The sequence below is a fragment of the Adiantum capillus-veneris genome, chromosome 30 (genome assembly GCF_014529385.1).
Source record: "Adiantum capillus-veneris isolate H3 chromosome 30, ASM1452938v2, whole genome shotgun sequence".
Taxonomy (NCBI): Eukaryota; Viridiplantae; Streptophyta; class Polypodiopsida; order Polypodiales; family Pteridaceae; genus Adiantum; species Adiantum capillus-veneris.
The window spans coordinates 89,299,528-89,311,679 of record NC_140960.1 but is presented as its reverse complement, the minus strand read 5'-3'; the positions used below and the strand labels follow the sequence as shown (position 1 = coordinate 89,311,679).

General features: G+C 46.6%; 1 protein-coding gene across 2 annotated transcripts in view; it reads left to right on the top strand.

The window, feature by feature from the left end:
- LOC147418373 (uncharacterized) overlaps window positions 1–12,152 on the top strand; it is a 114,923-nt gene that overhangs the window by 82,047 nt on the left and 20,724 nt on the right. For both annotated transcript variants that reach the window (XM_086507275.1, XM_086507274.1), the window contains exon 8: window positions 8,863–8,974. In XM_086507275.1, coding sequence (XP_086363401.1) covers window positions 8,863–8,974 — 112 coding nt within the window. The remainder of the gene's footprint in view (window positions 1–8,862; window positions 8,975–12,152) is intronic.

Below are 12,152 nucleotides of genomic sequence, written 5' to 3'. Positions count from 1 at the left end.
GAGAGCTGATACAATGGTACAATGGGTGGGTTGATAGAATGGGTGATATAAAAATGGTAGGCGGATCATGGGGGGGGGGGGGAGGAGAATCCCGCCCCCACTCGTCAATATCCTCCATATTCAGTACTCTGATTGGGCGCCTTGCATGTTGAGCTAGGGTGATCCGGATCCTCTGTTGCAATCTCCTCCGGTAGTGTGAAGCCCCCCGTGATCGTGGTCGTCTGGATCTCCCTAGCTCAATCGCCCGATCGATGAACATACCTCTGGTGTGGGTGTGATCTGAAGCTGAGCTTTGCTGTGGTGAGCAATCCTCTGGTTGCTCATTGTCTGGTGCCCTCTGAGACTGGCTCCCCCCTGATGTCCTCAGCAAGCTCTCCCAGTGTCTGCGCAACTCGAGTAAAAACAGGCGTAGTCATCTCTGGTCTGTGTATCTCATGACTCTAGAAAGTGTTCCAAAACCCTCTCTGAACAAGCAGTGAAGTCGGCCACGGATCTCATAGTACATAGGGCAATGACATATAGTGCAGCTCTGTCTCTGGCTCAATATGACATAAATGACATATCCTGGTCTTTGTTGGTACTCCTTGAAATCTACCAGTCTCTATCTGAAGCTGATGTGAGGATGTGCGTATCAAGCCAATAGCACACCGTATCCCATGAGATAAGTTTGTATCCATGTATCCTGGCTTGGTCACAAATCCGTCCTCCGTGAGTCGGAGAAGATGGTCTCTATAGAAAGCCATCTTCGTGCCCAACTCCTGTATCGGCTGTATCCATGTGCTCGTGGTATCTAGCTAAATGAGATCTTGACGTATGAGTCTAGTGGTGTTTGTCCGTGTGATAGATAGGGAAGGTGCATCCAAGGAGTACTGGAACGGGGGTGTCACGTGACACATCCAACCCTATGTGTCCGTGGACAAGCTACACCATAATAGGGTTTCTGTCAAGTCCAATCGGTTTAGATTAGAAGTGATCTCGCACTTTTGTGAGTCTATTCGTAGACCGTGCATGCCCAGTCACTTAGTGTAGATGCATATCCTCTGGTTGCACACAGCATGATCATCAGTATTCCCTTTAGAATCCATCAGATTTAGTTAGGGGAATTTTCCAATGCATTTAGCCTATTTTTTCCTATTTTTGACATTTTTCACTTATTATTTTTAAGTGACTTTCCAACAAAAAAAGGTAGGGCAATTTTGCTAAGTTCATATATATAAGCAAACCCAAGTTAGCACTTTCTGGCAGAAGAGGCAGCACGAGCACATGCTCAACAGGCACCTTCTCAGCAGAACCCCAGCAGTAACCCCTTGGCGTTTTTGGTTCCTCCATCCTCGCCATAGATAGTCAGCCTAGCGATTTGGTCTTCACCAACAGCCCTCAGATTGCCTGGCGTTTTCAACCTCCCTTGATCGCCAACCATTCTCAAAACCCTAGCGTTTTCACTAACGCTCAGCAGGCAGCCCCAGCGTTTTTGATTTTCAGCCCTTACCGCATCAGATGGTCAGCGTTTTCAGCCCTATTAGATAGCAGCAGATTCAGCCCTAGTTGGTTGTAGAAGACCCCAATTTTCAGTCATAAAAACGCAGCCAAAACAGTCATTTTCAGCCACCAAAACAGCCCCGAAATTCAGCAGATAGAAGACCGCAGATTTCAGCCCTAAAGTCGTTGTCGTCATCGGCATAGTCCCAAGTTGCATCAGTCCAGTGCATCCACATTGTACCACTTTGTGCAATCATAAGTAGACCACTCTCGCCGACGAGAGTGGGGCCTTCGGAGGAGGGTTTTACATCAGTCTCTGGTGTCGTATCTCTCTTCTCTCTCTATCTCTCAGTCTCTTTCACTTGCACGCACAGTGTCCATTCACTTTGTTTGTGATCATAGCACTTTCCATTAAGAACGGAAGGCTCTACCTTCCATAAGAACTAAAAGGAAACCCTTTAGCACAGTTCGGAGCACTCATCTTGAGCAAAGCGCAAACAATCATTCCGCTGCATCTTACATTGGTATCAGAGCTTTAGCAGTGTTCTGTATCACTCAAGGAAAGAACCACAAAAATCAAAAGAATTTTTTTTTCCTTGTTGCGGTCGCACGAACCTAAGTTCGCTTGGGCGTGTCGATTTCTATTCGTGTTTTTTGAAGAGTGACAGGAATCCCAAGAAAGAAGGGCTTGTCCAGCCTCCCCTTGTGTCTCTTTTCACTCATTGAGAGCGGACCGTGCACTTAGCGGCTGGCCAATCGACGTGAGGTGGGAGAAAGCAACCTTGGTGTGAGCGCAAGGCTGCGAAGGGGTGCGCCCGCAGAAAGGAGTAGAACTCGGGTGAAGAGAAGATCCTTCTCAAACACGGTTTGCAAGCGAAAGAAAACCTCAAGAACCTCAAGAATCCAAGTTCCTCGTGGACTTAAGAACCCAAGACCCCCAAGAACCCAAGTTCCTCGTGAACTTAAGAACCCAAGACCACAAGAACCCACTATTGCAGAATGGTCATCACTCGAAGCTGCATGGATACTTCGCTTGGAGGTGATGAGCATGAGAGAGGCGAAGAAGAATTTTCCCCACCAGGAGGTTTTTCTGACCCTCCCCCTTGCCCATCTACGACAAGGATTGCGCTAACTCCTATGGAGGAGTTGGACCATGAAAGAAAAACAGAAATAGAGCGTGAACACAAAGAAAGAATGGCAGCCATAGAGCGTAACTACACAGAAAGAATGGCAGCCATAGATCGCGAGAACAAAGCAATAAGGCAAGAGATGTTGCGACTCTTTTCTCGAATGCAGGCACAGATGCAACAGGATCGGGAAAAGGAGACTCTCTCAGTCTCTTCTTCTCCAAAGCATGATACACAGGATTTGCATGATTGTGATAAGCATGATGATTTGAATGATATTGCTAAGCATGATGATTTGGATGACAATGACAAGCATGATGATTTGCATGATCAAGATGTGATTTCTCACAAGCATGATGAGTTGCATGAAGATGATGTGATTGTTCACAAGGAAGATGTGTTAGTGGATGCTTTTTCTATCGAAGCTAACCTCGTTGTAGATTCGATCAATCACAAAGAACCGATCTTGGCTTTCGAGTTGAGGTCCAAAGAACCCCCACAGGACAATTCGATCATTCAGGAAGAACTGATCTTGGCTCTCGAGCCTAGGTCCAAAGAACCCTCACAGGAAGTATTATGTGTTCGCATGATTGATACACACGCATTGTTCGGATGTTTCATTCGTGATCGTTTCCTGTATGTTAGTCAGCATCTTTATGTGATCCCTTTTCCTAGGCATGACATATTGTATGTTGAACACGTTTCTCTCATGGATGAGCACGAATGTATGTGGGATTTTCATGAAAAGCTGAAAAGTATGCTTTCAAGGAAGTCACATTCCATGTCTCTCCCTTGGCACGACACAGTTGTAGAAAGAGCACATGAAACTATGAGCACCAAGCATGGGCATTTCCGTTGTGAATTGCCACAGTTGATTGCTCTAGATTATAAGAGAAAGATTCGATCTCATTGTTTGCATGTGTGTGGTGAACGGTTTAGCACTCCGTCTATTTGTTCATCTGCATTGCATGCACAGTCTTTCGAGAAGACAAGATTTTTTCCACTCACTTTACATGAAATGGGTATGTTCATGTTTTTGTGTTGGAAGTGGTTTCAAGAATTTTCAGCCATGGAGATTCTTGAAGAAGAAAGAAGCAGGACTCTAGACGAAGTCGAAGCATCGAAGGAGCCACAAGAGACTTTGTGTCTCTTTCGGCGCGCCCAAAGAAGCAAGCGTTGCACACCTTTATGAAGTTCAAGTACCGCACGACCCACACATCAGAGTGGGCCGGCGAAGAGTCCCTTCCAGGATTTTGGATGCTATTGGCGATCTCCCTCGACGCCATACAGTTTGGTACCAGTACCTCACTTTGAAAAGGAGGAGATGTCACATGACACATCCAACCCTATGTGTCCGTGGACAAGCTACACCATAATAGGGTTTCTGTCAAGTCCAATCGGTTTAGATTAGAAGTGATCTGGCACTTCTGTGAGTCTATTCGTAGACCGTGCATGCCCAGTCACTTAGTGTAGATGCATATCCTCTGGTTGCACACAGCATGATCATCAGTATTCCTCCCAAGCTGTAATACATTGGAGTTGTAGAAAAGCTTCATTCACTTGGGAGTCTATTGAGGCATCATGTCGCAAGTGTAATGCATCATTATGTACTCCACAACCCTTTCCATGCTCATAACATCAATTGGAAGAGATCCTGACTCGAGAAGTGGGAGCATATGTGGTGTTTGTGTCTTAACGCAAAGAAAGTTTGTAAGAAAACGCTTTTATACATTCTCAAACTCTTTCCAAGTAGATTTTGAGATGCTCCCGCCCCACACTTCAATTCCATAAAGAAGAACCTATGTCACCAATGTGTCAAAAAGGTACTTCTTGAGAAACCCAAAGTTGACATTACACATGTTTTTAATGCATAGTACGCTCTCTTCCCAGCTTCCAAACGATGCATAGCACATTCATGCTGGAACCTCAAGGCCAAGGTACCTAAAGCTCTCAACAACTTCAAGTGTCTTATTGTTGTACTCAATTCGTCGCTTTTTTGTATAATTGGTTTTCATAAGCATAACCTTTATTCGGGATTCAGTCACAATCAAACCACTATGCAATCAAAAGTTCTCAAGGACAACCATAAGCTTTTGTGCATCCTCTAGAGTGTGTGATAAAAGCACTACATCCATACAACAAAAGCGTGATTACCGCATTGCAAATAGTAACCTCTTCAATGCCTTCTTGTTGCATAAAGTCAAGTATCATTTGTTCCAATTGATCAATGCATAGACGAGAGAGAGAGAAATGAAATAAAAGAAATGTAATATTAACGTCTTCAAAAGGCCAAAATGACCTATGAAACAAAAAGGTTACATGTGGTGAATCTAATACCAAGTCTGGGTACAAAAGGTACAAAGAATTGAAAAGAAAATAGTGGGTAGGGGTGGGGTGAAAGCTGATACAAAGGGAATAGGAAATACAAAGGGGGAGCTGATACAATGCAATGGAGCTCTTTGACAGTCGAGGCATCATATACATATACATCAATAGCTCATAGTATACTGGGCAGTGACATATGTAATGTAGCTCTGTCTCTGGCTCTATTTGGCACACCTGACAAATCCTGGACTCAGCGAGTACTCCTCTAAATCTGCCTGTCTCGATCTCTAGCTCATGTGAGGATGTGCGTATCTGACCAATAGCACATCGTATCCCGTGGGATAGATGAGTATCCATGTATCCTGGTCTGATCACAAAACCATCCTCCGTGAGTTGGAGAAGATGCTCTCTATAGAAAGTCATCTTCGTACCTAGCTCATGTGTAGGTTGTATCCATGTCCTCTTTGTATCCAACTGAATCAAGTTCTGTCTGATGAGCCTGGTAATCTCTGCCCTAGTGAGGGAGATGGAGGGTGCATCCAAAGAGTAGTGAAATGGGGGTAGCCGATCCATACTAAAGCCATGTAACTGAAACCAAGATGCCATCTCTGCATACCAACATGATCTATCTCCCTGCAATGCCAGCTGTCGCGAAGACTCTAGTGCTAATCGAGCATATCTGTCTCTAGGGAGAGCCCAAGTGCTATGCATAAATGAAATTGATCGAGTGAGTGCCTCCACTACCAATGGAGGAGCAGCAAGCTCCGCCCTAACAATGTCATGTGGTACTGAGGCCTTGGCCCTAATTATCCGAGAAATCATAGACACCAAGGGCTTCTCCATACATCTCCATCCATCAGTACTGCCAGCTCTGCTATGATGATCAATTGAGGGGCCCCATATCTCCACTCCGTACAGCATGGCCGAAGTGATCAAAGTGTCAAAGAGCCAAAGCTTTGTCTGAGGTTCCTGGAATTGAACCTACGAACATATCCTCTCAAGTCTCCCCATGCTGCATAGGCTATGGTCAATCGCGTATCTGCTGCACGCCTCAGGGAAAATATTGGACCACTCAAATCCGCCCCAAGATAAGTGTATGTATCTGCATACTCAATAGTCTCTCGACCATATGTAAAAGTGGGGGAGGACCTCCTTACCCACTGCGCCATGGTGTTAAACACCATTACCTTTGTCTTACCAAGGTTCACAGACAATCCACTGTCCCGTGCAAATACATGCAATGCATCCAAATGACGCTGCATTCCCTCTCGAGAGTCGCAGATCAGCACAATATCATCATCATATAATAGCAACAAAATCCATGTCCCTGCAAGCTGAGCACCTCTATCACCCTATGTATGTACATAATCTGAAAACTCATCTACACATATTTAAAGAGAGTCGGAGATAGGGGACAATCCTGCTTCACCCCAATGGTGGAGTGAACCATGTCGGACATGCCCTGAGTAGTGCATACTTGTCCTACCACTGTCCTATATAAAGCTAAGATCCCCCAGATCAGCTCTGTGGGCACCCCCATGTCTTGCAATCTGCGTATGAGTCTGGCTCGTGGCACTGTATCAAAGGCTTTGCAGAAATCCACAAAGCTACAATATATCCTCCTGCCATGGTGTCTACTCTCCTCAATAATGGCTCTAAGTGTCAACATTTGGTCAAGAGTGGAGAAACCTCTCCCGAACCTTGCCTGTCCCGCTGCTCGTATGCCCTGTCTCTCTGCCCATCCACTCAACTCATGCTCAGGAATTGATGCATATAGCCTAGCTAGAGTGTGACCAACCATGATGGTTCGGTAATTCCCGGGAAGCATAGGATGTGCCGACTTGAAGATAGGCACAATAGTGGACATACTCCAAGTCTCAAGGAACCCCTCGTACATGGCTCTATTAAACATCATAGCAAGAGGCTCTGCAAGCATATCTCTGGCATGGATAAAGTGCTCTTCTACCAGACCATCATGATCCTGTGCTCTTCCTGTCTTCATCTTGTCAATGGCTTTTCTTACCCGCTCAGCAGTAAAGAAAGTACATGTTTCTGGGCATGCCTCTAGAGGGTCAGACAAAGGTGGCTGCCCCGATGTTTTATAGAGAGATGTAGCATATTCCCCCCATGTCTTTGTGGAAGTGATGGCTGGCGGTGGAGAGTGCTCATTGAAAAGCGGCAAGCCTCCATGCCTCACTAGAGTCCTGACTCATAAACAACTGATACAGATCATGCTCTAATTGAGATAGGTAAGCCCTCTTCTTTCGTCGCACTAGGCGGCGGAAGATAATCCGTGACTGTCTATGTGTAGTAGTACCCATTAGCACATCTCTCTGTAATCTGATCCTCGTCTCTCTACACTCCTCATCATACCAACTGTTCTGAGGCATGCTCCCGGATCGTCTGTGTGTAGGCTAGCTGTGGGGATATGCCTCTGATGCTGCATCATGTAGCGTCTCTATCAGAATCTGGGTGAGTTCATCTAGTGGTCGTCCTGGCTCCTGAGTGCATAGCTGCCTGTATATCTCATCCGTGTACACGTGATCCGTCTCCCTCGTGAAGGTATACCGAGTATGTGTGGAGGCCTCTCCCAATGGAGTTGCGTTGAACTGGAACGATAGAGTGAAAAACAAGATAGCTTGATCGAATGCTACCCCAATTGGCCTAGTTCCCAGCACGAAATCTTGAAAGGAAGGAATGAGTCCTGGTGAGCCATAACATAATCCACTGTACTAGCGCCATGCCGATGTGGAAAGCATGTAAAACCACCAGCTACAAGGAATCTCTATAGGCCATTCAAAATGGCCAATCCATGTCAGTCCCCATATCAATCAATCATCTGCCATACTCAGTGTGCTCCTCATCCTGTGATAATCTAGACAGGCCCATTTCTGTAATATCAAGCTCCCGCATCAGCTCCTCTGAGGTATCATAGAATACTGTCTGTTGATGGATAGGCCTAGCATTGAAATCCCGCAAGATAATAATGTTGCCATCTCTGGAAAACCCCCATATATCATCATCTAAAATACAGAAGGGGGACTGTCCTCTAGGAGATGCATATACTGACGTACTAGGAGGGAAATAGCAAATAGCTATGTAGAGATATCTGCCTGTCTCTACCTTCGGTCTCACCCACATGTACCTAGCATGCTCATCCCTCCTAGCTATATGTATCAGAGACTGTAGCTCCTCCCTGAATAAGACTACCACTCCTCCTGAACCTCGTCCCTTGCGCTTTGATCGAGTCTCCTGTCTGCAAGTTGTCTCCCATCTGTATCCGCTCACATGGGGCATGGACTGCCCCGGGGCCTGATGCGTCTCAGAATAGAAAATGATGTCTCTCCCTGTGAAACTATCCTCAAAGGCCCCTACATCGAGGCACAAAGATCCATTACAATTCCATGTAGCCACTCTGAGTGTGGTCCCACAGGTCTCGCACTGTCATGCGGGGCGCTTCTCTAGAATAACCACTCGTCCATCCCTGTAGAAGGCCACTTTCCCCTTCTCTCGAGCTGTCATTATCTCGGGTATTCATATGAGCAAGCTATGTGAGTGTGAGATCATCTCCAAGGAATAGAGAGATAGATTTGATTATCATACTCGGAGGTCAGATATGACCTATGGGACCAAACAAAACATTACAAATTGGCTCCATCATATGATTGATACAACTCAATTGGGTAGGGTATAGATTGGAAATGGTGAATTCTAGCTTTTGGAAATTCATATTTAGGGACAATTGGCATAAGACGAGAATAAGGGGGTATAAAGTGAAAAGAGAAACCTAAGGGGTATCTTCAGCCGAAGAGAGAGAGAGAGAGAGAGAGAGAGAGAGAGAGAGAGAGAGAGAGTCTGTCTTGTAAAGTGGTCTGCGAGACAAGTAGCTTTTGAGAATAGCCATCACTTTGGACATGACTTGTGGTTGCAGGAAAGTTTTGGGAATGCCCACATTGACCTCTTGGAGGAAGACATTATGGAAGCTGAATTTGGTTTGTCCCTGGCTTTTCCCTGTTGTGGAGATAGACACCCAGGAAAAAAAGGTTAGTTCTATTTTCATAGAAAGCAGGTGAGGTTGGATTGTCATGTTACTTGTATGAGCATCTGAACAATGTTTGGAGGAGGATTACCACTTGTTTGTACATAATCAAAGGCAATACGCAAAACAGTGTTATCTTGAGATAACCATCAAGTAGCAAGGAAAGATAAGGATTATAAATTGTCTAGTGTAAATTTGTTCACAGTCGAAGTCGCAAAAGGGTTTGCAGGAGTTTGTTCACTGCCTACGAGTTTGCAAAAGGGTTTGTAGCCATCTCAACGATCGTGGCAGTTTTTAGAGCTATACTTGCTTTTCGAAATCGAGTGTCATTTATCTTGCATTTTCTGTCTTGCCTTGTCGGTATTTCCAAGGGACTCGCCCTTGCCACTCTCCAAATACCATGCCTTTCTGTGTGACCCAGGAACTAAGTGGTAAACAGCATGTCTTTAAGTAAAGATTTACTGGCTTTGCTTGGCTACATGCATTTAGACAGAAAATACATTTTTAATATTTTATGATAGAATTGCCTTTTATTTTGTTTCAATAAGAGTGACTAGCAATTACTCTTAGTTCTCTTTGGCTGTTGTAAGCAGGTCAAAATCCTCAGAAAATTCATCTTTCAGGGCTGCCAAGTCAGATTTAAGGTGGAGGGGCTTGCACTATTCTGTCAACTTTCTATTTGTGTAGTAAGCAACACTTTTGGGCTTGGTTCATGTGTGGGGCATCATATTTGGCAAATGCTACGCTTCTTTCTTTCTTCATTCATTTGGTGCTTTTCACATTTGTCACTGGCTGGTCGTGCTTTGGTGGCCAACCTGGTGCTTTTGGCTACAGTCTGGTTCACAGCTTCGTGTTGAATTGTGCATTCAGAGAGTAAGTTCAGACTGCATTGTCTCATTAGAAATTTCCTTTTTAGAGGTTCGGATGGGACTATAGATACCCAATCCAGAGTTGTGCGGCATACTTGCATTTTGCCGCGATATGAGGGTGGCTTGGGGATTATTGATCCAGAAATGCAGAGTTTTGCCTTACTTTCTAAGCTTATTTTTTGTGGTTTGTTGGTGCACAATGAACCTTAGAAAGTCTTTTTGCATCATGCTGTGGCACGCATGGTTCCAAGAGACGGTGTGATCGATGTTGGCTGTTGGTGTTGCTCGGTCCACTATCTTTAGAGATGATCCAATGTCCTTTCCTCACTTCTCACCCTTCAGTTGCTGGTTGTGGAGGATTTGATTGAAGATGAGAACCGGTCTTGTTTTCCAGCCATCTCGAACCCTTCAAGAGTTTGAGCGTCAGCCATTGGTGTGGAACCCTTTTTGTCAGGATTCTGAGGGGCACCAGTTTGGGGTATTGATTGGGCTGGTTGGGAAAGAGAGCTTGCAACATCCCTTGCTGAGTGGTCATGTCATCGCTACTTGAATGAACAGTTCATCGCTGATAAGTTTGGTATGAGCAGAGGGATACATACTTGGATTGTGAAGATTGATGATGCTATTCCATCTTCTTGGCATGGCGTGATATAGGGCACTGCTGATCTGCCTACGCATGATGGATGGTGGGGTATGTTGGATGCCTGTCCTACTCCCCTGGGTGCCGGTGCTCCCCTTGGTTCCATACTGTTTGGTTTAGATACAAATTCAGTAATAGAGGGTACTCATGCGCGGTTGGAGTTTGTTACCATTCTGTCTGAGGACTCCTACTTCTGGGCTGGTTGGGATCTTGGTAGGCTCATCTGTCAAATGCTACGCAGTGGACCTTGTTTTCTCATCCAATGGGGTCCACTCATGGATTTTGGAGAGCATGCCTCTCACACAGATATGATGGGACCCTGGGAGTGGTGTTGGCCGGGTTGTAAGTTTTTTTTTCCAAGAAAGAGATCCTTCTATTAGTTAATGAAAGCTGCCCATAGGGCTACATCCACCTCTGCAAGAGAGGGCTACAACAAACATGATGGGGAGACTCTCCCAATGAAAAAACAGCATATATACAATGGGGCTAAATCAAGAGATGGGAGGAGGGAAAAGCCACACAGGTGGACAGTAGTGCCATCTGAGCACCCCCTGGACCATGGAGTAAAACGGCCCAGGGCGCCAGAGACGAAGGAAAGCCTCGCGGCGCTCCCGCATGCGGTCGGAGCTGCCCTGTAGTCCCTCAAGCTGTCCTCTGAGAGTATGGATCAGCTCTAGCCAAAAGTCACGAACAGTCTCTGCTGGTGGTACAAGGCGAGCCTCAAAGATGCGGAAACAACGGGCCCGCCAGATGAACCAGAGAGCTAGGCCGCTGATGAGCTCCCAACACTCCTCTCTCTCACTGCTCCACTCCTGTGGAGTAAGGTCTGTAGCAGGCTGGAGTGTAGGTCGACCCCCCTGTATCACTATCATCCTGCTGGTGGAAGATAGCTCAAACTGAAGTGCCGGGCCCGTGAGGGTGGACCAAGCCGCCGCCCCCCAAGTGTACTGTCGAGCCGTGGAGAGGGCAGGCATCAGCCGAAGAACTCGTAGCCACACCTGCTGGGCCGAGGGACAGTCCCAAAGACAGTGTCGCTGACTCTCCACCAACTGGTCACAGGCTGTACATGCGGCCGAGAGACCACAATGTACAAGCCAGCTCCCTACTGCTGTGGCTCTGTGTGCAACCAACCACTGGAACAAGGTGACGCGCCTCGGCTGTCTGGAGTCCCACAGCCTCTGCCAAAAAGCTGCCAAGAACTCAACTGTGAGACCCTCCTCCTGCCAATGACGTGCTGCAGCGGGGCGGGCCTCTCTCTGTGCTGCAAGTAAATGACGTCCAAGCCGAACAGTGTACTGAAAGAAAGGGACTCCTGGGCGGTCTGCAGAAGAGAATGGGTCCCTCCATAGCCACTCACCAGGATCCCACTGTACTCGTGCCAGTGGACAGCACTCCCAAGCCCATAGCCTCCAGTGTCCTGTCTCAAGAGCTGCTGGGTCAGGGTCTATGACGCAAGTCCTCCCACAGATGCCCACAACTCGGATCCTCTGGAAACAACACTCTGCTACCTGCGGGGCCTCTACTGCAACTCTCTGTAAACGTCCCCCACCCTGAAGCTCGAAGAACAGGGCTGGGACAGTCTCTGAGCAAGCCCTGACTGAAATGAGAACCTCCAGTCGTGTGAAGGCTCCCATCCACCGGGGTGCTACTGGCTCGAGAGGCGTGAGCCAATC